Source organism: Necator americanus, chromosome X (genome assembly GCF_031761385.1).
Source record: "Necator americanus strain Aroian chromosome X, whole genome shotgun sequence".
Lineage (NCBI taxonomy): Eukaryota > Metazoa > Nematoda > Chromadorea > Rhabditida > Ancylostomatidae > Necator > Necator americanus.
Genome location: NC_087376.1, coordinates 627,674 through 649,496, shown reverse-complemented (window position 1 = coordinate 649,496; position 21,823 = coordinate 627,674). Strand labels below are relative to the sequence as shown.

General features: G+C 41.4%; 3 protein-coding genes across 6 annotated transcripts; 1 reads left to right on the top strand and 2 right to left on the bottom strand.

Annotated features, from left to right (window-relative positions):
• Positions 1-1,415: 1,415 nt before the first annotated feature.
• Positions 1,416-4,695, bottom strand: RB195_021102 (uncharacterized protein; the record flags this gene model as incomplete). The annotated part of the gene is made up of 7 exons (XM_064207673.1): positions 1,416-1,422; positions 1,502-1,553; positions 2,444-2,484; positions 3,612-3,672; positions 4,003-4,097; positions 4,152-4,221; positions 4,575-4,695. 7 exons carry the CDS (start codon positions 4,693-4,695, stop codon positions 1,416-1,418), a joined length of 447 nt encoding a protein of 148 aa, XP_064063554.1.
• A 2,191-nt stretch (positions 4,696-6,886) lies between these two features.
• RB195_021101 (uncharacterized protein) lies at positions 6,887-14,467 on the bottom strand (the record flags this gene model as incomplete). Of its 2 annotated transcripts, none has more annotated exons than XM_064207671.1 (9): positions 6,887-7,019; positions 8,835-8,998; positions 9,442-9,562; positions 9,943-10,047; positions 10,671-10,810; positions 11,394-11,528; positions 11,634-11,751; positions 14,249-14,363; positions 14,425-14,467. In XM_064207671.1, 9 exons carry the CDS (start codon positions 14,465-14,467, stop codon positions 6,887-6,889), a joined length of 1,074 nt encoding a protein of 357 aa, XP_064063552.1. The 2 variants fall into 2 exon arrangements, with proteins under 2 accessions (XP_064063552.1, XP_064063553.1); XM_064207672.1 differs by having other exon boundaries at positions 14,249-14,312.
• An 862-nt stretch (positions 14,468-15,329) lies between these two features.
• RB195_021100 (uncharacterized protein) lies at positions 15,330-20,024 on the top strand (the record flags this gene model as incomplete). Of its 3 annotated transcripts, XM_064207670.1 has the most annotated exons (7): positions 15,330-15,407; positions 15,481-15,579; positions 16,109-16,213; positions 16,338-16,474; positions 19,722-19,808; positions 19,866-19,883; positions 19,957-20,014. In XM_064207670.1, 7 exons carry the CDS (start codon positions 15,330-15,332, stop codon positions 20,012-20,014), a joined length of 582 nt encoding a protein of 193 aa, XP_064063551.1. The 3 variants fall into 3 exon arrangements, with proteins under 3 accessions (XP_064063551.1, XP_064063549.1, XP_064063550.1); XM_064207669.1 differs by having other exon boundaries at positions 15,481-15,545; positions 16,099-16,213; positions 19,765-19,883; positions 19,957-20,024; XM_064207668.1 differs by having other exon boundaries at positions 19,765-19,883; positions 19,957-20,024.
• Positions 20,025-21,823: the final 1,799 nt, after the last annotated feature.

The following is a 21,823-nucleotide window of genomic DNA, read 5'->3' as shown; positions in this document are numbered from 1 at the left end:
AAGACGAAAACTGATCCCTCTACCATTATTTACTCGTACTGTAATGCAAAATCGAAAATTTCTTGATACGCTGTCGTTAGAATGCTTCCAGTTAAAATAGTTCTTTCAGAAGTCACTTTGGCAAAATTGGTGAAAAAATAAGAACACTGGGAACAAAACCTGTTCCAGAGAGCGCTGGTCAAACGTCACAGCGATATATGCCAATGCCCACAGAATTCCTGAAGCTTCAGTTTCTTATACCCTCTTACAAATTAAAATTGAAAGTGGGCTCATTACAATCCTGCACCTCAGTCGCGTATGGATCAGATAAGCGTGGAAAAGCGTCTGAAATGTGTCCATAGCGGATTATAAGGCTGGCATTGTTAAAAAATACATGATTAAGAGAAAAATTCGAAAGTTTGCTTTGCTGCAAAACACTCATTTCGACGCTGGACACCGTCTCCAGGTGGGAAAAATTAGCTGCACTTTTCTTACTCTCCCATAGACTTCGGCAAGAGTTTTTCTACTTTTCTCGGTGCATGTCAGAAGTATTCCTACCGTAGCTATTTTTTTCCAGCAGTATGGGCGACAAGAATGAGTGTTGCACAGTGACGAGAGGTTCCACTGCCCCCGCACGGTCGATTGTTCGAAACCATCTTATGCCAACCAAGCCTTTCATCCATTTCTGAGCGATAAATTCGTTCCAAACTCGTCTGAGAGGATGAAAACACTGACTTGGTGCATCGGTTGGCCCCTCAGGTTGTTGTATAGGTCACAGAAACGTTCGTAAACTTCCCTTCAGTCGACTTTTTTTGAATATGTGGGACGCTTTTTAACATAATGAAACCCCTCAAGGATAAAAATTAACTACTGTTTCCCTACCAGGGTACAAGCTTTCATACCTACCACAGGAAAGAAATGATCAAGCTCCTACTCAAATCCCACCAGCCGAGTCCGTTTACGGAGCAACTGTTCAAAAGTGAAGGAGGTCCCTTCAAAAACCGTCCAAAATGAAGGCGATCCTTTTGCCAACCGTCCAAAAGTGTAACGGGTCCGAGCACCGGCTCCGACTATGGTTGATAACCTGTGGTTGATACTCAGATTCACTGGATAAGAAGCGTTTGTAGTTTGCAGTGAAGCAATTTGTAAGTATCACTACAAAAATGTGAAATGTACTCTACGAATGTAGAAAACAGATGTATCGGGACTACCGAACTTATCACTTCATCTCGAGAAACAACTGCTTACATCCTTAAGATTGACGAAATGAAACCGCGTAAAATGGACTTTATTATTCATTCACGAAATTCAGGTGTAAAGCACTGCTTTTATCGTAAGATCTCACTTCTAATCCACTTCACACGGTTTCACTCATCCAATAGGAGCAATAAGTCGCTTCGTCGGCTAGGTTCCTCATTCTGCTGCTCCTGATCCCTCTATTTTCTAAATTCATACGGGATATTTTATGTTTTCACTGTGATACTTGCAAATCATGTCACTCTCAACTGCAGAAACTACTTACCGCTGGAGGGGATTCAGAACATCGAAAATTTCAAATGCTGCCTTTACGCACACTACAAAATATGATTGTGAGAACGAGAATAGTATTGGGGTTGGGAAGGTAACTGATTTATATGGTAATTACATGTACCAGCGCATCTAGAAAACACTTAATATACAAACAAAATCGATAAGTAAAGAATAAGGTAACAAATTGTGTACGCATTGTAATGGTTGGAATTGCAGCAGCTTTCATTATCAGTTAAATACTAGTATTCCAGGATACAATGTTAAAAAATCAAGAAAAAATTTCCAACATAGCAGGATATACATTGATTTGTGTGTACGACTCGGTAATACGATAAGAACAATTACCAAAATCATGGATAATCGCAAAAACACTCTTGTGCTTTTAACGATGATCGACCAGGTTGATCCGAACGTGGGACATGATCATGCAGTTTCTTTCTAACTCAAAAACGCTGCACGTGTTCAAGAACGTTGTGAGCGAAAGTACGGTAGGAATGCGTGTGTGTGTGTGTGTGTAGGTAGATTCTCAGGTGGACAGCTGGCGTACTTGAGAGAATCACGATAAGTAGCAGCCAAAAACGTCCTTGAACGCCGTGGTTAAACGGGCAAACGTAGTATAGGATTTCTTCAGGGCCAAGATGTAATTTGTGTCAAAAAGAGCACTTCTGAATATCATTTGTACGATCTTCACAATTTCAAATCAACATGATCAAATCTTTTTCGCATAACATATGGTTTAGAATAGCACAATAATAAATATGCTATATAACTGTGTTGAAATCCCCGCAGGACTAGTGACGAATAACGCAGGAAATACATCCTCATATGCATCCGATTGTTGAAATTGGTGGTCCTAGAAGACTAATGTTATGTTTCTAAGCTTGAGTTCCCCATCGTTTTGCAATCAAATTTTATGTTACACCCTATTACTCACATTTCAAGAATACCAGAGGACAGTCAGAAGGTTGAGTGTACCTCAACAGGGACCTTGTTAGTGTTGAACATCACAAAGAGTTCGATACCATTAATTGTCCTTTAATCTTCTATGGTAGGCCCATAAACTTTATTTGGGCACATTTCTTATTCTGTCATTTCTAAGCTACTAGCCAGTGGAACGCTTTGGAAATCAGTCACCAGCGAAGGAGGCACTCGCTCTTTTGTTGAACATAAAAGTTTCCAGAAATGAAAAGTAATGCTATAAACGATGAAATAGGTTAGAATTTCATTGCTTTGAAGTAAATATGAAATTTCATTACTTCCATAAAGTAGCTCATGCCTTAAATAAACACGAATATTCGTGAAAACGCATTGAACGAAAAGCAAAAACATGTGCTGCAGTAAAATAAACACCACAAAAACAAAAGCATTCTAATCGTCTCAACCATTTTCAAGAACCCTTCTCGGACCTGCAGTTTTATGTGTAGAACGATACGCGCTGCCCAAGAGCGAAGACGTACTGTGCACAGATGGATCGGGGAAAATATTTAGAAGTCACGCTAAGCAAAAACTGCAACGGTGGCAGATTTTTGAGATCTCTGAGCTCTTTTGGGAAGAATCAAAAATTTGATGAGGACTTGCAAAATGAGGAGCAAAAATAACTAGCCCTTCAAGATTATAATGCTCTATTATACACCTCATGACGTTCGATATCGTAGGAAAATTATGGACTTTACCTTACCGCATAATATAGTGAGTGGATAACGTGAGAAACTTGTCCAAAACATGCCAAAGACGCAAATCAGTGGAAACATGTGGTCATGTGTGACTCAGCTATGGTGAAATGAAGAAAAACAAAGCAAGCTGGAACTGTTGAATGCGGAGAAGTATCACGAAGACTAGCTACTGATATCGAAGCAAGACTGGCTTCGCAATCACAATCAAAACCGCGTTTAACGCGGTCACAAATGTCTGCGCGTTTCGTACACTTTTTCTCTCCAAGGATCGCACAACCGGGGCCGTATGACCTTCAGATGGCTGCGTTGGTGTGCTACTCTCGCCATCGCCCCGCTACCCCAACGTTAACCAACTGCGGTTCCTCCCTCACTGATAACCGACGTCCCTTTCAGCATTTCTAAATGACGCTCGCAAATGTCTTAATTTACCCTGCAGTAGGTGGAAGGGAAGGCAGCGGGACTGGTCTCGTGAAAGCACCACCGCCACTCCCTGCATCCAGCATCACAGGACAAATAGATGTGTCGAATACAGCTCACAAATCTAAGAGATTTTCCAGCAGTACATAGTACAATAATAAATACTACTACGCAACCACCTGAACTGAAGACGGAAACAGGAACACACGACATGTAATAAAAAAAATCCTCGAATGTTCATATACGTACATATATCGTCAATAGGCCACCATTACACAACATTGGAGTCTAAGCCGAGCTAAAGTATGAGGGGGATTAGATAAAAGTAATGAATCCACGCATGGACGAACCTAATGTGATACTGGATGAAACTAATAATGAATACGGTCGGTTCGTATCTAACCGAGGTTTCCTCGTATCGTCACGGCCACCACTATTGAACTTGTATTTATGAACGTGGTTTTGAGATTGATCCACACCTCATCCGAATCGACAGATCTGCCATTGTTGAAATTACGATCGTCAGTGGAAAGTTAAGAATCTCGGACTCACAGAGAAGAGAGTTGTGCTTGTGCTCGTCTGAAAGTCCTTTCTGGTGTCGTTCTCGAAATCTTCTCATAACCTTAAGAGTTATATTTGACTCGAAACAGTCAAAACCAATGTAATAAAGTTAACGTAGTGCCCTCTACACCAAGGAACGAATCGAATGATTATTTAATAAGTCAGATGATTCAAGCTGTTTTCGATCATTCGGAAAGTAGAACATTTGAAAATTTCCCAAAACGGCAAGATTATACTGTCTAATGTATTCGTATATGTACATATATAAACTCTTTAGCATTTTTGAAAAACTTTCAAGCGCTTTTGCTCCTGTGTAAACGATACTAATGTCTGAAAATTTCTGATTGTTACACTCACTGTTCTACATTACACATTTACAGGAAAGTGATACAGGTTCTATCAAGGATGACGGACCGAACATATATTGAGACGAAGAGCTGAAGCACTTCAGCAGGTTTATAGTGAATTCGACGCGAATATGATAATGAAAAGCCACATCGCCTTCAGTTGTTTTGCAAGAGGAAACGTGAACCATTTTTGAACTTCTACGTTTCTTCTTCTGTTTCCTTACGAATGTCATTTGTACAACCATTAGAAATACCACAAATTTGAAAAAGGTACTTATTGTTATAGTTTGCGCATATAATAGGTCATCCAAACAGGGAATTTTTGTTATCGAAACACGGGCAGAACTTTGGACACCAGACTAGAACTGTGCACGTTACTTTTTTGTTCACCTTGAAAATGGAGAATAAAAAATATACCACCCCATGTGATACTTTGGGAATTTAAAGGCAGAATACCATAAGTCTGACGTTGTGAAGGAATCCACGGGAAAAACTAGAGATGAGGTTGCAGTTTGCGGGTTTCAGGGTGATTTCGCTCATTTTTCCCTAATCGTCGTAAAAAAACAGCATGAAAACTGCTTTAGTTCCTACTAGGTACGTTAAAATACTCCTCTATGTACACATTACGCTCCCCTTAACAGCCTATTCATTAGTTTTACTTAAATTTGCTAATGAGGAGACCTCATTAATCTTCGGCCGCTCGCACGTGGATGCAGCGCGTTGCAATTGAAATCGTCGTAATCGTTTCAAAAAACGGTGTCTTCCACACCTTTTTTTTTTTACAACGATTAAGGGAGCGATGAGTGGAATCACTATGGATCCCGCAATCCACACCCACATCTCCAGCATTTCTCGTGGATTCCCTCTTCACATCAGATTTCTGCTATGCTGCCTTTAAACAAGGTAATAGTGCTGCGCTACGGCTCAAAAAATGTGCACTGTACATAGAGGAGTGGTAACCGATCGGGGGACAGAAATTGGTTTGTCAGATTCGGTCCTGGAGATGTTACCTTAGGCGACGAACTAGAGTGGGGGGTCGCTAAAATCCACGTGAAACAGCTACAGGGTCAGCAGAGAAGCTCCATACATCACATACAACTGTTTGCCTACACTTGAAGAAATGTATGGAAAACAAAACGATAGTTGTTTATAACTCAAGCTAATATTCCCTACTGCAGAAAAAAAATCGCGGTAAGTAGAAAAGATTTATTACGGAGCATTCTAATGCAATTAAAAATAACGCTACCTCTCTCTTGTAGTGGGTATAGATTTGGAAAAAAAAAACAAGGAATTGCGGTGCAAACTGTATCCGGCATACACAGGAGAGGACAGGAATATTTTGAACCAAACAATACATGGAATCAAACAAAAGATCAAACACCGAACCAGATAAGTTATACACATATACACGTACGGAACATTTCTACACGAATATTAACCTACGACCCACAAAGATAGATAGTTTTTATAAAAATAATCTCACAGGCAAATATTAATCCTGATGTCATTTAAATAAAATAAATATATATACCTTTAGCTGCATCACACCTGCAATTACCAACAAACGGAAGTAGTCAATGAACGAAATTCTAGGTAACCTCAGTAAGAGCAAACGATAAGACGTGGATAAGTGAGAGATGAGGGAAACCGGCACAAATACATCTTATATTCAAGTTATAGACATCCATACAGATATACGTATACGGTTATAGAAATGCGTAACGCGCATAGTGTACATCACCAGTTTAGCTATGAATGCTAATCCCTAAATATTCGCACAGACAGATCTGCCTCCACATGCACAAATTAACAGCTCCTCGTCTTCTTCATACAGACTATGAGCAACCAAGTGAACACCATAAAACGAAAAAATTAGAATGTACACGACCAAATAAAACCTAAAAAACACAATGCAGCCTTCGGAACAAACGAAAACACGCGTATCATCAAGTATCTGCATTTGAGTCGAATTCCGTTCCATCTGGATACTATGTTTGGGGGCAAAAAAATATTATTTTCAGGTATGATAGTATGCTTTTGCTTCGCCTACACTACAAAAACGTTTAAAAAAGAAGAAAGGAATGGTTTGCGATTATCCCTTCTCCATGGGCTCAAATGTTTTGTTAACTACAACATATCATAGGCAAAGAGCTGCAAAAATCTAACATATTGATCCATTGAAAAAGCAAAAATTGCACGAATTTCTGCAGGAAGATGACCTATGTCACTCTACCTCAAAATTTCACATCATTTCAGCCCAGAAGAAGTGAGAATACTATATATCTAAAGATTGAACTTTTCTCGCAGAGTCCTTTCCGCTATACACAGAAGAAAATTTTCCTATCTCAGCTTCAAACAAGCATGAACAGAGATGGTTATTCAATCGAGAACAACGATCGTCCTCGCCACGATGTCGTAGATCGCACGATTAAAGTTGAAGGCGAACGCAACCGTACTGAATGGAACCAAGGAATTGATGAGGATGTTCTTCAACAGCGAACGCAAAACTGCCCTGTAAAATGGATTTCACTGGAAAGGTTATGACCGCTTCTTATCTACTAAATGTGTCTACAACTGGATAGAATTTAACAAAAGAAATTTGACAATGGGCGAATGTTACTTACAAGCCCACTATGAGTACCCCCGGAACAGGAATTTGAGAAAAGAGGCTACTAATTCGTCCGTAGTTATTATGTAGGTCACACTCAGACCTTTTGCAGCACTTCTTGGATAAGCTGCAGAAAAGAGTATTCTATAAAGAGTATCTCGAAAAATAAAAAAAAAATGCTCGCCATTGATTTCTTGGTTTCTGGCCACATTTAAAGTTCTGGAAATAAGGAAGAATAAAATATTGCTCCGTTACTTTTTACGCGCCTCACCCAACAGTTCGTAGTTATTTCCACGGAATACTTCTACTAATGTCATTACAAGTTAAAACGAGCGCAGTTTCTTACACCAAAGCAGTAGTAGTAATAGCAAAAGGGCCTCAGTCATACGAAAAGTCAAGTGCTAAATGCTTAGATTTCGTGTAATATAACACTATAAATATTATTCGAAAAAAAATATTCGCATATCTCATTATTTATGATAACAGCTACGTCTTAAAGCAGAAAGAAAGAAGAAAAAATAGGTGCATTTATTACGCTGAATGTGCTTGGATTAGGCATGCATAGGATATTTTGCAGATCTTGTACATTCAAAACAAACTTTGTAGAGGAGGGCTGAACCACGAAGCTTTCGTCAACCATTTTTAACCACATAAGGTTTGAAAACATTATGCGTCTGTTCACGTTCAGTGCTCAAAACGTTCGAAATCGAAAGTCTAGTAGGGTCTTCGGTTTCACAGGTTTTGACGCGTGAGTGATGAGGCTCACGTCACGGTTTCATTTCATTACTCGTGAGAGGTAGGTAAGTTGAAGCCCGTGCAGCATCTATCGCCTGGATTGTACAGAGCCAGTGGTAATTCCAAAGTCACTTACACTCTGAACTCTAATCTGCTAGTTAAGAGAAGCACAACAACGGGAATTTCTGGAAACACTGCCTTTAATCTTTCGTTCATTTCGTTCCACATCGTTCAATGAGTGATCGCAAATTTTGAAAAGCGGAACACTTTCACAAATTACAACAACATGTATCATCAGAGTTAGCGCCACTGTTGGGGGTGTCACAGCTATCGATTATAGATGATCTAAGCGCACAACACAATCCAACACACAAAGCGATGAATTTTTTCTCAACTGGGAAGGCAAGTAAAACGCAAACAGATTAGGATACTGAGAAATCAAACACATTACGTTCTGTTACAGTACTATAAAACGTGAGCTAAATAGCACGTCAGGATTCAACCAAAGATCGCGAAAATAAAAACTAGAAACTCTATTTAAGATGTCACATAAAAACTCTGTAAATCGATCCCCGGCACCCACTCCCTGAGTTCCCCATTAAAATGGAAAACGTGCAATTGATTCAATTGTGAACCAGATTGAATGTGAACTTCTAGCATACAAAAAAGATTTTAATAACGGTTGATTGTTGTTAATCGAAAGATATGCACTTTGGGTGTGCGTGAGGAGAGAGAGAGAGAGAGAAAGAGAGAGAGAAAGAGGGAATTTGGAATGTACACTCCTCGATTAAAACAACGAGAGCAACAACAATCCACTGCAAAAATTGGCTCAACTGATCATTCTTCCGAATCAGAAAAATCGCAATCAGCCCTCATTTTTAAATAGAAGAAGTGTTACTTCTCAGAATTTATCCGCCCGTACGTTACATACCACACAGAAACGATATTTGTTAGTGCAAATACAATCGAAAATTGGAAACCCACGCCTTGAATGGAATCAACACTGATCCAGTGACGCGAACAACATTCGCCGGCGCTCCAACAACGTGAGTCACACTTCCGCACTCGATCACGCGAACTCCCATCACATATTTCCCAGGAGTTTGCCCGGAAAAACGAGCAAACAGCGATTGCGACAGGCATAGAGCCTGAAGTGGACATGATGCAGCGAAGAAGAAAAGTTAACTGCAGATGAAGTCGTGGCTCTGTCTTGGAAAAGTCTAGCCGCAACCACAGTTCTAAAAGAAAAGAGATTTCCTCGTATACAATAGAAATTGCCCCTGCTGATAATTTTTCTTCTGAACTTACTACGGCGAGGAACAGTTTAATCTGTACCATTTCAGAATGAATATCCTCAAGCGAAGCCTAGTAAAGATGAAAAGTTGTGTATTCTTTATGGATTAAGAGGTAGACAATGAGATAAACAAAGACCAGCAGGCTGCACAAAGACTGTTGTATGAACATTCATGCCTATGTCGGCTATATTCCGAATGGTAACATACTGTATTGATTAGCAAATGGAACAATAAGGTGAGTCTACTCCAAAAATGTTGTAATAGGTAGCGCTCAGAAAACATGATCATAAACGAACCTCAAGCAAACTGCATGCGAGTTTACCCAACAATTCAAGTGGGAACAACTCCTGAGTGATGTCCACAAGGGTTTGGAGGTCTGCTTCATTGCTGAGCAGTTTGTCAAAACGGCTGAGATCCCTGAACAGTTGGTGGTACGAAACAGAAAAAAACCTACATAATGCAGAGAAAAAATATGGTCAAAATAGCACGATAGCATCACAGTATCTCAGAAGTCGAAAAATAAAAGAATTGTGTGAGATTTTTCTCTAAATTTGATAGCTAACTTGCAGTAACCTTCTTCAAACAAAAGCAACGGAAGAACGTACAAAGCAACTCTAAGCGTCCTATAACATTTAACGTGTCATATTGTGCTAGCAGGAAGCTACAGGATCATCAAAATCTACAACGAGTTACTGAAAACAAGAGAGTAGGCTTGTACATCCCAAAGCGGAACCCCGCAAAGTTTTCACTTAATTTCTGCTCTTTCCCAAAAATAGAATGATTACATAGAGGCTCACACTAGCTCCAATTCCACAAGGTAGTACACGAGCAGCAGCTTAATGAAGAATGCGAAGACAAAGTCGATTACTTCAGCAAAGAAGCGACGTAGATACGAAGCAACCCTAAAATTCTGAGATATAAAAAAGCCTGCGGTAAAGTCTAATAACGCAGAGATAGCAATCAAAACTAAGAGACATATTTAGAAGCCTTCGATGCATGAAGTTTGAAGGATAGCTGCCAATGAAACGTTCGACTTGAAGTAACAAAGAAGTAGGTGTGTTTTGTAATTGGAAGAATAAGAAAAAACTCGAAGCCAAGTCTTTTAAAACATATGGATTTAGTTAGCTACAGACTATTTGCATAAATAAAACAAAATCCCCAAAGTAGATAAGACCAAATGGGCACAATTATCCCCACAAAAAATCGGAGAACCCAGAGTTTCTTTAGTTCACCTATTCCACATCATGTGTATGGTCATTGGAAGGTTTAGTAGCCATTTCAGCATGACCACTATCAGATTTACCGATAAAGCTGATTTGGTAGCTAGTTGTTGTAGTACAGAAAAACGCAATAGGACTGAAGGATACGACTGACTACCCGAGTTAATGTCAAGTGAAAAAGTCCTCGCACTGCAATCGTAATGCACTAAACCTTGTACGGATTACATCTATCTAGCTATGTTTGTTGGAGCAATCGTGATAGAAGACGAGAAATAAATCGAACAACAAAATGAGCAGCAGCCTACGTGAACTGAGCAGCCAACAGATCTGGTCCATTCGGATTGTGGATAACAGCGACGTCACGAGCACTAGGAGGCACTGGAAGCACTAACACAGGGTCGCGACGGACCTCTCCACCATCGTTCTGTTCGACAAAATCAACTTCCTGAATCCTTGATGAAGAACTGAGAATAGACCAGGAATTAACGAATATCGTACTTCATTACAAAAGTACCGTTGCTACTATTACTATGAATATATTATCGCGGGAATTATAAATAGGATTGCTTGGACTTAAAAGTACGAAATAGGCAGCACCACCCACACCCACGAACACTAGGTACCCTTGAGAAGTCTGACCAACTACGATTCCTTAGGTCGACAAAAACTGTATGGAATTATTTATAGTCGTTATTCCTTAAAGGTGTAAAATGTTCTGCATTCTTTTTCCCAGCAATCACTAATAGCAGGAAAAAAGAATACAATTACGCTGAAGTCTATCTCAAGTTCATGATAACGCAATTTAAACAAACGGTAACGAATCGACAGGACTAATTCGGCACATCCGAACCTGTATAGAAAGTGGGAGATCAAGAAATCTTCATATCGAGATCGGAAACTAATTTCGGGGAGTCGGGTAAAGTGTAGTTGAGGGGCACTCAGTAGCACTCTTACTTCTTTCTTCCCTTAATCTCAGACTAAGATGTCTGTGGTAGAGCACCGAAATATCCCTATTACAGCTAACTCACAGGTTCCTGACGCCTTCGGCGAAGACCACCATCTGCCCTGTCGCTCTGTCCTTGCCGCGTGTGAAGCTGATCCTGGTAAGCCATCATAACCGTATTGTACTGGTGGAAAGCTTGCCAGCAATTCACTTCGTCCATCTGAACTCAAAACAATGCAATAAACCTCTACAAATTACCACCTAATATAACTGAAATGAGTAGATAGGTTATAACAAACAAAAGAAAGATGTATAGTGTTCTGACCCATTTTCGAAGCTGCTCGCAGTATTCTCCTAAAGTTATGGAGGGTCTGGAGCCTTCTTTTTCAGAAGCATCTCTTGTAGGCTGGGTCTCAGATGAAGGGTCACTCATGATCTCAGTGCTGAAAACAAGAAAATCCTGACCGCAGAAACACTACCAGCAGCGACTACCGTACGTCAGGTTCTGCTTGTGGAGCAACTTTCTCCGGCGCAGCGGCTGCGTCGCGGCGCCCTGTTAGTCCGAGCAAACTTGCTGGAGCGCACACTGCGTGGGAACCCTAACGGTCGTACGCTATGGTCTCTGTGTCTTGAACGATAGAAAACGACTGGGTACGTTGGGAGTGATTTTAGTTGTAGATACATGTCTACTCTTCAATTTTGCTAGCAAAAGTACTGAAGATATGGTTAGCTTTGATTTTAACTCCGAAATTACTCTGAAGTGCTTCCTTACTGTCGAAGTAACTTGGTTTGTTAAGCCCTGAGCATGGAAGGACAGATGAGCGGATAGTCTCTTTACAGAAACGGAACTTAGTTTGCTCTTTCGGTGCCACATGATTATTCGTGTGATTCCAACAGAACTGATTTTGTGTTGGTGAAGAAAGGACATTAGATGTTCATTAGAAATGTGATATCACTTTGTGTGGTGTGGAAATATATCGATCCCATTGATTTGTTCATCTTACGCACTTTCTTTCTAATTTCAGAGCAAGTTTTAACACTGGGGTTTTAGTAGATGCATTCAGTAGATGTTTATCACCACACAGTACCAGAAGCTTGTGGGGGAGTACCAGAATATTATAGAGTGGGAAGAGGGGATGGAGGTGATACAGTGCATTTCTCGAGAAATAAGGCATCTGAGAAAAGATATCGCGATATTCTTGCGAAAAGAAAACACACTCTCAAAATGTTTCTTCTAGGACATAGGAGAAGAGGAGGATAGGGAGGTAGAGTTGAGACTAAGAGTTAAGAGTACGTCTCTTTAGCAATGATGGGTATCGGAAGAAGTTCGCAGCAGCTAGTGAAATGGAGGAAACGAGGAATGGAAGGGAAGTTTCCAAAAAACCGGCTTTCGCAGCGCTTCGATTTTCAGTACATCTTCGAGTGATGCGCCGCCAGGTCGACTTGTGTTTTGGAAAGGAATGGCAGGAATTCGTTCTCTTGTTGCTGCGGCTTTGATGAAACTTTTCGGAACTGAGTCCTTAGGTTGGATATTGGAAAAAAAGCAGTTGACACTTCACACACAAAAAAGTCGGCTCAACCCCGACAACTAGAGTCACGGAGAAGATCAGTGGAGATTACTAACATCCGGAAGCGCGTTCAGAGCCAGCCAGGTAAAGATTCTGTTCGTGAGAATGAACAGAATGAACCAGATAAACTCGGCATATTTGACATTCGCTGAAGACAATCTTATCTGCTACATGCTCATAACAGCAAATATTGACAATCAAATATTACTCGATGACCGGGTTCCTCAGTTCCATTCAATTCTATTGAATGAGCGAATGAGGTATTATCGTTAGCTCCCGCGGGGGTCACACGACGACAGACATGAGGGAGAGGTTCCTAGTTTATCAAACTTTTGCGGACTCACTGGAGCCAAATTCCTTGAGTGACTGCGTCTTCAGTTCCTACAGAAAAGATTAGGGCCAACGAGCCTTTGCAATAGCTACGGAAGCTGTCCAGGAGGCTTTTCATTTCGTCGAAGCTCTGTGCATCAAAGATTTGAGACAAGCGCCAACTATATCAGTTCCATTTTCATATTACCATGAATACGTCATTGTTAGCTGATTCACACGGCATTGAAAGCGTCTCGGCCTAATAAGCGTCCGTAACATTTCTGACAGTTCGGCCTCTAGGGTTGTGTCCACCATAGGAATTCGTGGACTGTTGTGTTAGCTCAGCACAGGTTACATCTCGCTCATGTACATGTTTCAGCGGTTTTCCTTTGCAGCTGATCGATTTTGCTTTCCGAGTGACTCTAACATTATGCTTTTGATTGCGTCTTCTTCATATATTAGTGATATCGCTTGAAAGAAAGTCCTATGCCATTTGATTACATCCTTGAAGAATAGTTTTGTTGGAAAACATTTTTTTCAAACGATGTATTTCTCTCTACAGACCTCCTACAACTCGAAACAGAAGTGCAGATGATTGTTGAATGCGACATTTTTGAGGTGTTCTAGGATTTTCGAGCTGCTCCGAAACATTCTCCCCACACCTCACAACTCACTTTGGTTGATGACTTTGTATCTCCCAGGATCCAGCGAGACTAAGGGACTCGGGAGTTTTTTTTCAGTTCCGTTTGCATATGCGTTGGTTTGATTATGAGGCAGTGTCTGATGCCAATGCTTTTCATTTCAGTCTATTCGAATGTATCAGTGTTAACAACTACATGTGATACAAATCGACTTGACGACTCAAAAGCATTTAGTGTCATCTTCTTCTGGTCGCAGATACACTATGCATACACATTTCATAGAAATTCACAAGTGTTTTGATGCACTGGAACCCGAAATAAGATAGATGGAGGGAGGCATCGTCGGCAAAATTGCTAGAATTAGTTCCCAACGACACCAGTGATCACTGCACATTTGAACCCAACAATCTAAACAAAATCACCTTTTTGCTGCCCACCACAGCGCTGTATGCGCCAGAACAAACTTATGATGTTGGCGCAGACCTCCTGGAATGTTATCATTAGAAGGAATTATTACCGGATCCTCAACTCCAAGTCCTGTAGTCCAGTACTCAAGTACATACAAAGACCCAAGTTAACAACGTTTATGTATCCTCACCTTTGTCACGTGTGCTCTCGTTGCTCCTCGAATTGCCGGACATGGAGTAAAATTCGTTCCTATTATTCACCTATCGGTTTCTCCTGTTATAAAGGGCTTGAAGAACAGCATAATTCTCCTTAAAAGGTCATAGTGAGAAGATCTGACTATCGGTTCGGTAGTCTTCCTGTTGTGCATTTTCTATCAGGTGGAATTCTTTATAGCAGTCAGTTACGGCTCGTTTCCAATGGTTGTCGTTGAAAAGCATCACGTGGACGGCTTGTTTTTCTCGCTCAGTATAGTAATATCCTGAAATAGGATTACGAAATCGGACGTTGATGAATGCATGTGACTACAGCTCGAAAAGCACGTGAATTTCAAAGTTTTCTACTCGAAAGGTCTTATTACTCTTTGATTTACTGATGCGCTCAGTTTATTTGGTTCAGATTCTTCTAAACTAAAAATATGAGGAATTGAAGATTCCAGGAAGGTGAAGATTGAAGTTAAAGAGTAAACTTCCTTTGATTTTCTATTCAGTGACAATCTAGACTGATAGTTTAGAAAAAAGAATTCTATCCATATAAATTATCTGTCTTTCTTATTTGAGCGTTCACTGTTATCCAGAAGCGCTTATCAGTGGAGAGTTCTCTTTTCGGACGTATCGATAACAATTCCTGTAAACACTCTTAAATGCTCAAACGTAAAACGATATGAGAAGCTGTATCTTTGTTCTTCTGCTTCCTCCGTTTAAATCTCGTTTCTCTCCGTCTTTTCCATCTGCTGCAGTAAGGAACACTTCGTCATAGATAGCAGGTTAAATTACTCTAATTTTCTGCGAGAGAACGTTCATTTTTCCTAATTTCAACTCCACCTTTGGACGATACACCACTTTATTTACTTTAGGTCCACTTTAAATTTGATTTTCAATGCCTCGTCGTACTGCTTATGCTTTGTATAAGGAAATTAATAACAAGTTCACAACATTTTCTCTCTCTGTTGCAACGGTAAGGACGGACTGCTGACCAGTTGTTTGTTTGACTTAAACTATTTTTTAAATTAATCCTACACTATTTCCAGTTTATTGAAGCGAGATCATTGCTAAACGTCCCCGAAAAACAATGGAAGTTGTTTTCAGTACTAGTGTACGTTCACATTGTGCTCTCTATTTGTCTATGTGTAAGTCTAATCAAAGTTGTGACAGCTAGTGTTTCGTTCAGTAGACGCATCCACTTGTCACACAACTTAAAGGCAGTATATCACGATTTTGGCGTGGTACCGAAAGCGTAAAGTTCGGATAGTAGATTGTGGAAACCAGCATGGTTCCGCCCTTCATTTCCTAATCGTCGTAAAAACAGCGTGGGAATCGCTTTAGTTCCTACGAGCTACGTTAAAACGCGCATCTATGTACACGTTCCAGTCCCCTCAGCACCGTATTCACTTGTCTCACTTGAATAATCTGGTGAGAAGACATCATTGATCAACGACCGCCGCACATGGATGCAGCGCGTAGCCAAAGGTGACGCGTTGCGGCTAAATTGTAAAAGAAGACGCCTTCCACCCCACTTTTTACTGCGATTAGGAATGATGGGTGGAACCATGCTAGAAATCTTATCCAACCGAACTCTACGCTTTGCTGTGGATTACACACCACGTCAAAGTCGTGATACGCTGCCTTTACTTTGCTTCAATACACAGAGAGATCCAGGTGTCTGGAATTGTGTGCTTTTGCCTTGGTATGGTTCATTCAGTCTTGTACAATGAAGTAAGCTGCAGCAACGGTGTAGACCTGTTTATGCCCTTTTTAAATGTGGTAAGTACATTTGCCTAATAAATTAGTCCTTGTTTCTTCTACAATACAACTAGAATATGAGATTGGAATCTTAAACGTTCCTAACTAGTTCTTATTTTTGTTTCCTGAACCGAAATTGTTGTAGGTGTCCTCATTTGCTGGCCTCATTGCAGTTAGAGCACTGCATATGAGTTGGCCTCCTCTTATCCATGTGGTCACATTGTTCCTAGCTATTTGGTCTCTTACAGTGATTACGGTGGTTTCTTGTGCGGATGCTAACGAGTAAGTCTCATGATAATGTACATATAGTAGGGTCAAAACAACATGTCAAAACGTGTAATGGGGTGAGCTGCTGCGCTCGAAACAGCGCGGTGGAGATAGCGTTGTAATCGAGGTGGGACCATCACGAACTACAGCGAAGCATTGTGTCAGCAGGGATCTCACCATAATCTAACACTACGCTCCGCCACACTCGAGCGCAGCCGCTTGCGCAGCTTCACCATGCTTCATATCGTTGTGAGCCTGCAATACATTTTTCTCCCTAGCGTTCTAATAATGAAGTCGGCGTCCTCATCATTCCGTCACTGCGACATTCAAAACCTTTAGCTTAGTTTCCATGTTAAGAGAACTCCACGATACAGTTCTTTGAACTGAATATATCACGGATCCCACGGCGCCGAGTAGGTGCACCCGCATCGCAAGGCTCTAAATTGGGGTGGGACGTGTTCCACGACGTTGAATTGGTGCTCCGGCACCATAATGCGCGGAGTAGGACTCCATGGTATAGGACCGGAGCGACGGCACAAAAATTGGAACCATTTTCAAATTGTAAAGACATAAAAAGAATACAGATAAAATCAAGTTTGAATACACTCCAAATTTAGTACTGACGTACTTCGGAGGAAAACAATGAAATCACAAAAAAGCCTGACGTCCGGCATTAGACGGTCGTTCAACTGGTATATATATATATATATATATATATATATATATAATTTAAATAATAATATAATCAATATAATATAATCATAATATATAATATAATTCAATAATATAATCACCATCATTAATTACAACAGTGTCCCACCTAATGGGCAGGTCAGCGATATCTTTCTCCCAGAACTGGGCAGAGTGGCAGTCGAAGAAGTCGCTCAGCGCCCGTCCGACTTCTTCAAACTTGGTGAAGATTTTCTTAGGTAGGAAAGCTTTGAGGGACCGGAATAAGTGGTAGTCTGAAGGGGCAGGTCAGAAGAGGGGGATGGGGGACCGCGTCCCAGCCTAACTCCTCCAGCTTTTCGTGGGTCTCCTTAGCTACATGGGGACTAGCGTTATCGTGGAGGTGCGCCGAAGCTCGTCTCAGCTGTTTTTCTCGAACGGCCAGTGCGAGCTTCTGGAGCTGTCTAACGTATATGGAACCGGTGACTGTGTGGCCTTTTGAGAGCAGCTCATAAATCACCATTCCCCTCGAATCCCAGAAGCAACAAAGGATACACTTTTTGTGGCGGCGGTCGGATGTGGCTTGCGTTGGCGGGTCTTCTCCTCGAGGGAGCCACAAGACACGGTGCGCAAAGAGATTCGTAGAGGACCCAACTCTCATCTCCAGTAATAAGATGTTCGAGAAACCTTTCGAGACTCCTTTCGATGCGGGCGAAGAAGGAGAGATGGACAGATGGATATCCGGATAAACTAGGTGCCATCCGAGGTGTGAGGGATCCATTGAAATAGCATTTTTCTGTAGCTGAGGGCCTGAAGGCGGCTGACGACTGTTAATGGCTACACCCGAGTCTCGTCGCAAGGCTGGGGGTGTTGATCTCCGGATCCTCCTTGACAGCGTCGAGAGCGGTGGAGTCTTCGACAGCGTTCGAGGGTCCCGACCGGGGCTTATCTTCGAAGTGTCTCCGCTTACGAAGCGAGCGAACCAGCGCTTGAACGTCCTGACTGTACTGGTGCCCTCGCCCAATCTGCTTCAATGTTGCAGGCTGCTGTCGTTCCTCCAATCCCGCCACGCCGTTTATAGAAGATGATAGCTCGAAGTTGCTGTTGCGTAATTGACATCGTGATCAAAGTTAAGGCAGGTCCCCGGCTATATGTACCTATTGTAGAGAAACTTCGAGAACGTTCTACAACTACAACATGGTGCAACATGGGTTCCGCCCAAAAATGGAAAGTTCTGGAATTTAGAAAGATGAGTGACAAGGCTTTCTGTCCAGCTTAATATATTATATATAGTCGTCGTAAAACAACATGTCGACATGAGACGTCCTCAGTGAAGACGTGCACGGGACTTCCTATACAGTGTGCGGAAAACTCCATTGACCTCTTTTTTTCTCCTTTTTATATTTCTCAGTATTTTTTTTCGTATACTAGTGTACAAATAAGCTTAGGCCGTCGAACGAAGTCCTCTTCCACCAGTTTTATTGTTCTTTTCTTTGCTAAAAGGATGCCTCTGAGATCTTAGTTCGTTAGGATTTGATTTTGTCCCATTTCTCGGACATAATTGTGCATGACAGCTGTATATTCTGCTCGGAATCATTGTCAAATCCCTGAATCTGCCCTAGAAGAAGGCTAAGTAAGCAAAGTAGGCATTTTCTTGACTTACCCCTCATTTCTTTTATGGCCGCTTCCGATACAACCCTACGTGCGTTGTATGTACAGATTGTCATCCTAGTACTTTTCCGCTTCGGCAGCCTAGATGATCCGCTCCAGGGCTTCCGTTTTTGGCGGGAAACTTTCCTTTTACGGTATTTAGTGACTATTTCATAGCCCATAGGCATGTTGGTAGCCTCTAAACCAATGGAACAGAGTTCCCTCGGCATGGACAGATGGGTCTTTTTCGTTATGGACGACTCCAAATCATACATGCGATAGTCGTAGCCGGTGCTCTGACCCGCTCCACTTTTGAACGGTTGGAGAAAAGACCTCCTTCACTTTTAAACGATTGGCGAAATTACCCTCTTTACTTTTGGACGGCTGGCGAAAGGTACCCCTTCACTTGAGCTGCACCCAATGGACTAAACCCTCTTCACCTGAGAAGGGTCTGGCTTCTCCATATCGCACCTATGCTCCAAATCGCCTCCTCTGCATCTCCCTGTCACTTGATTGCAGCCCTTTGGGTGGAATGACTTGAAAATGCACGGCTATTAAGATTCAACCCTGGCACAGAAGAGATAAGGAGTTTTCCCCTTGAGTACGCTTGAGTTTCGGCACATGAACAATGTCGCTTTGGGTTCGCGTTCACCCCCCTATGCACCACGAAAGACGCTCCACGTCGCCTCGCAACTAAGCAGGCGAGATACCTCTACTTAGAGCGATCAGTAGAAAGCAATAATGTTGACAATGATAGTAATGACCGTAATCATAGCAGCAACAATGCGTATCCAGATCTGCATTGAGATAATCAATTTGCACACAAAGAACCAGTTACGCCTACTCACAGTGACATTTGTGAACTACGTTCCGAGCCTTGCTGTGGGGATCCATACATCATTATCTGGAGCTTTCTATCCCACTCACTTTACGTGTTTTTTAGGCTTAAATATATGGCTAGTGTTACACATATATGGCTCTTACAGCTGGTACTCACAAGCGTTTGGCACACCGGAACCTATACCAAGTGGTATAAAATTCACTAATTGGGCAAAAATCTTCGCCGATATTGATGTGGTCATAACAGTAGTTGCTGCATTGAGCTGTATGTTACCTTCTTTGTTGCACATTCGCATTAATTTTACTTTTTTAACGTTCACTAATGTCATATTTCGCAGTGGTGGTGGATTGCGTCGAACTTGCTGTTTACGTGAAGTACTGGTTTCTAAGACCTAACACTCTCTGAATACTATCTAAAGAGCTCCTCTTTCAAATTTGATTCACGGGTTTCTTCCTAGTAATTTCAGAATTATTCACCGTTTTTCAATAAAGTTTATTGGTTCTCTGTCATTCACTAACAATAGATCTGGGTCATGGTCAGGACGGGTAGTTGCAACTGAATTTGTAGTTAACAAGTGTTTCTAGCATCCACGACGTGATAAGGTAATAATACATCTAGCGCATCCGTGGTTCTACTGTTATTGTAGACGTCGTCGGTACAAATGTAGTCGGAGTTCATTGTTCGTCCTGGTGAGCGGTGAATGCTGTGCCTTCGATTAGCCTACAGAGAGGGAAAGAGGAAACTGTGTCAAGCAAAGAACGCCCGGAATTTCTGGCTGACCGCGAGTACTGTCAACATTTGAGGCATACGAATAAGTGAGATTATCTGGACACCTCTATTGTATTCCCGTTCGGTACGCTCGCACCAACATGATCCTATCATTTAAGCAGGAATAAAACAATCAATACTGACTACCATTAACACTACTTATGTATGCATTCCGTTAACATTAAAAGAAAACACATAAACACAAACTGGTAATTCGATGCAACACCACTGACATTAGTAGAGCATAGGAGCAACGATTAAAATACCTAATGAAAAAGGAAGTTCATCTAGATGAAATGGGATTTCTGATCTTAAAAAGTAGCTATTTATGCACCTGTACTGATGAATCTCCACGTGAAAATGCACGGATAAGTGGGAATTGGAAACGCTGCTCACCGGAAAAAGCCGCAGATATTCTTCTTCCAAATGTAACTCGTTACCGTAGTTCTCCGTTAGTGAGGCCTCTTAACCGAGTTCCCACTATATTCGGAAGTGGAACAAATGAAAAAGACATGTTTTGCCTTCTAACAATATGGAGAAACAGCCATAGACATATTTAAAACGAGAACAAATAAATTGATTTCCTCAGTTAATTCACAATCAATGAAGCGCAAATAAAAACAACACAGGCACATACAATATTTTCTATCAAAACCTGTGATCGATGTCAGTCCAACGGCAACTCCGGTAAGACTGGCCTACAGAAGAAAATACACACCATGAGAAGAACAAGGGATCGAATTTGCAGCGTAAGTGCAAAGCATTACGGCGTGATATGTGTGCGCTATATAAGGGTCAAAACGATCTGAAGCGTGTTGCATTTACAAAAGCAGCGGCGATCGAAGCAGCACGGTAAAACCAGCGGTTGCGTTCGAAGAGGGACCGCAATCGGACTGCAGTAGTGATTCCCCATCTCAGCCGCAGCTCATTGCGCCACTTAAAGATCAGCCGCTTGCGGATAATTGCAACGTGCCAATGGTCGTCTTGACCAGATTATATTTCTAAAACAATAGCAGTCAACGTTGCACATCGAAATAAAAAGCAGGCAAGTTATGGCCACGTTTTTTCGAGCAATCTTCTTGCCCTTCTCAAGTTCTAAACAAATTCAGTAGCTCCCATTAAAAAATCGCAGAATTCTATCACAATAGTTCACAGTAATAAGTACAACCATTAAAAACCACAACATTGCGGAAGTGTATGGCTTAGGCATTTAATGGAACACAGGCACCTCCATTTCGGGTAACTACAGTTACTCTACATAAATAAATTGACCTTAAAGACAAAAAAGAATCACAGTTCAGAGTATAACGACTACAAATTTGAGGTAATGAAGATCCACCTTATAGAAACAGAAAAATAAAGCATTGAGAATACATCCCTACTATCTTCTCCATAGGAATTGGTAGTTACGCGAGTGCAACTGAGTGCGAAATTCA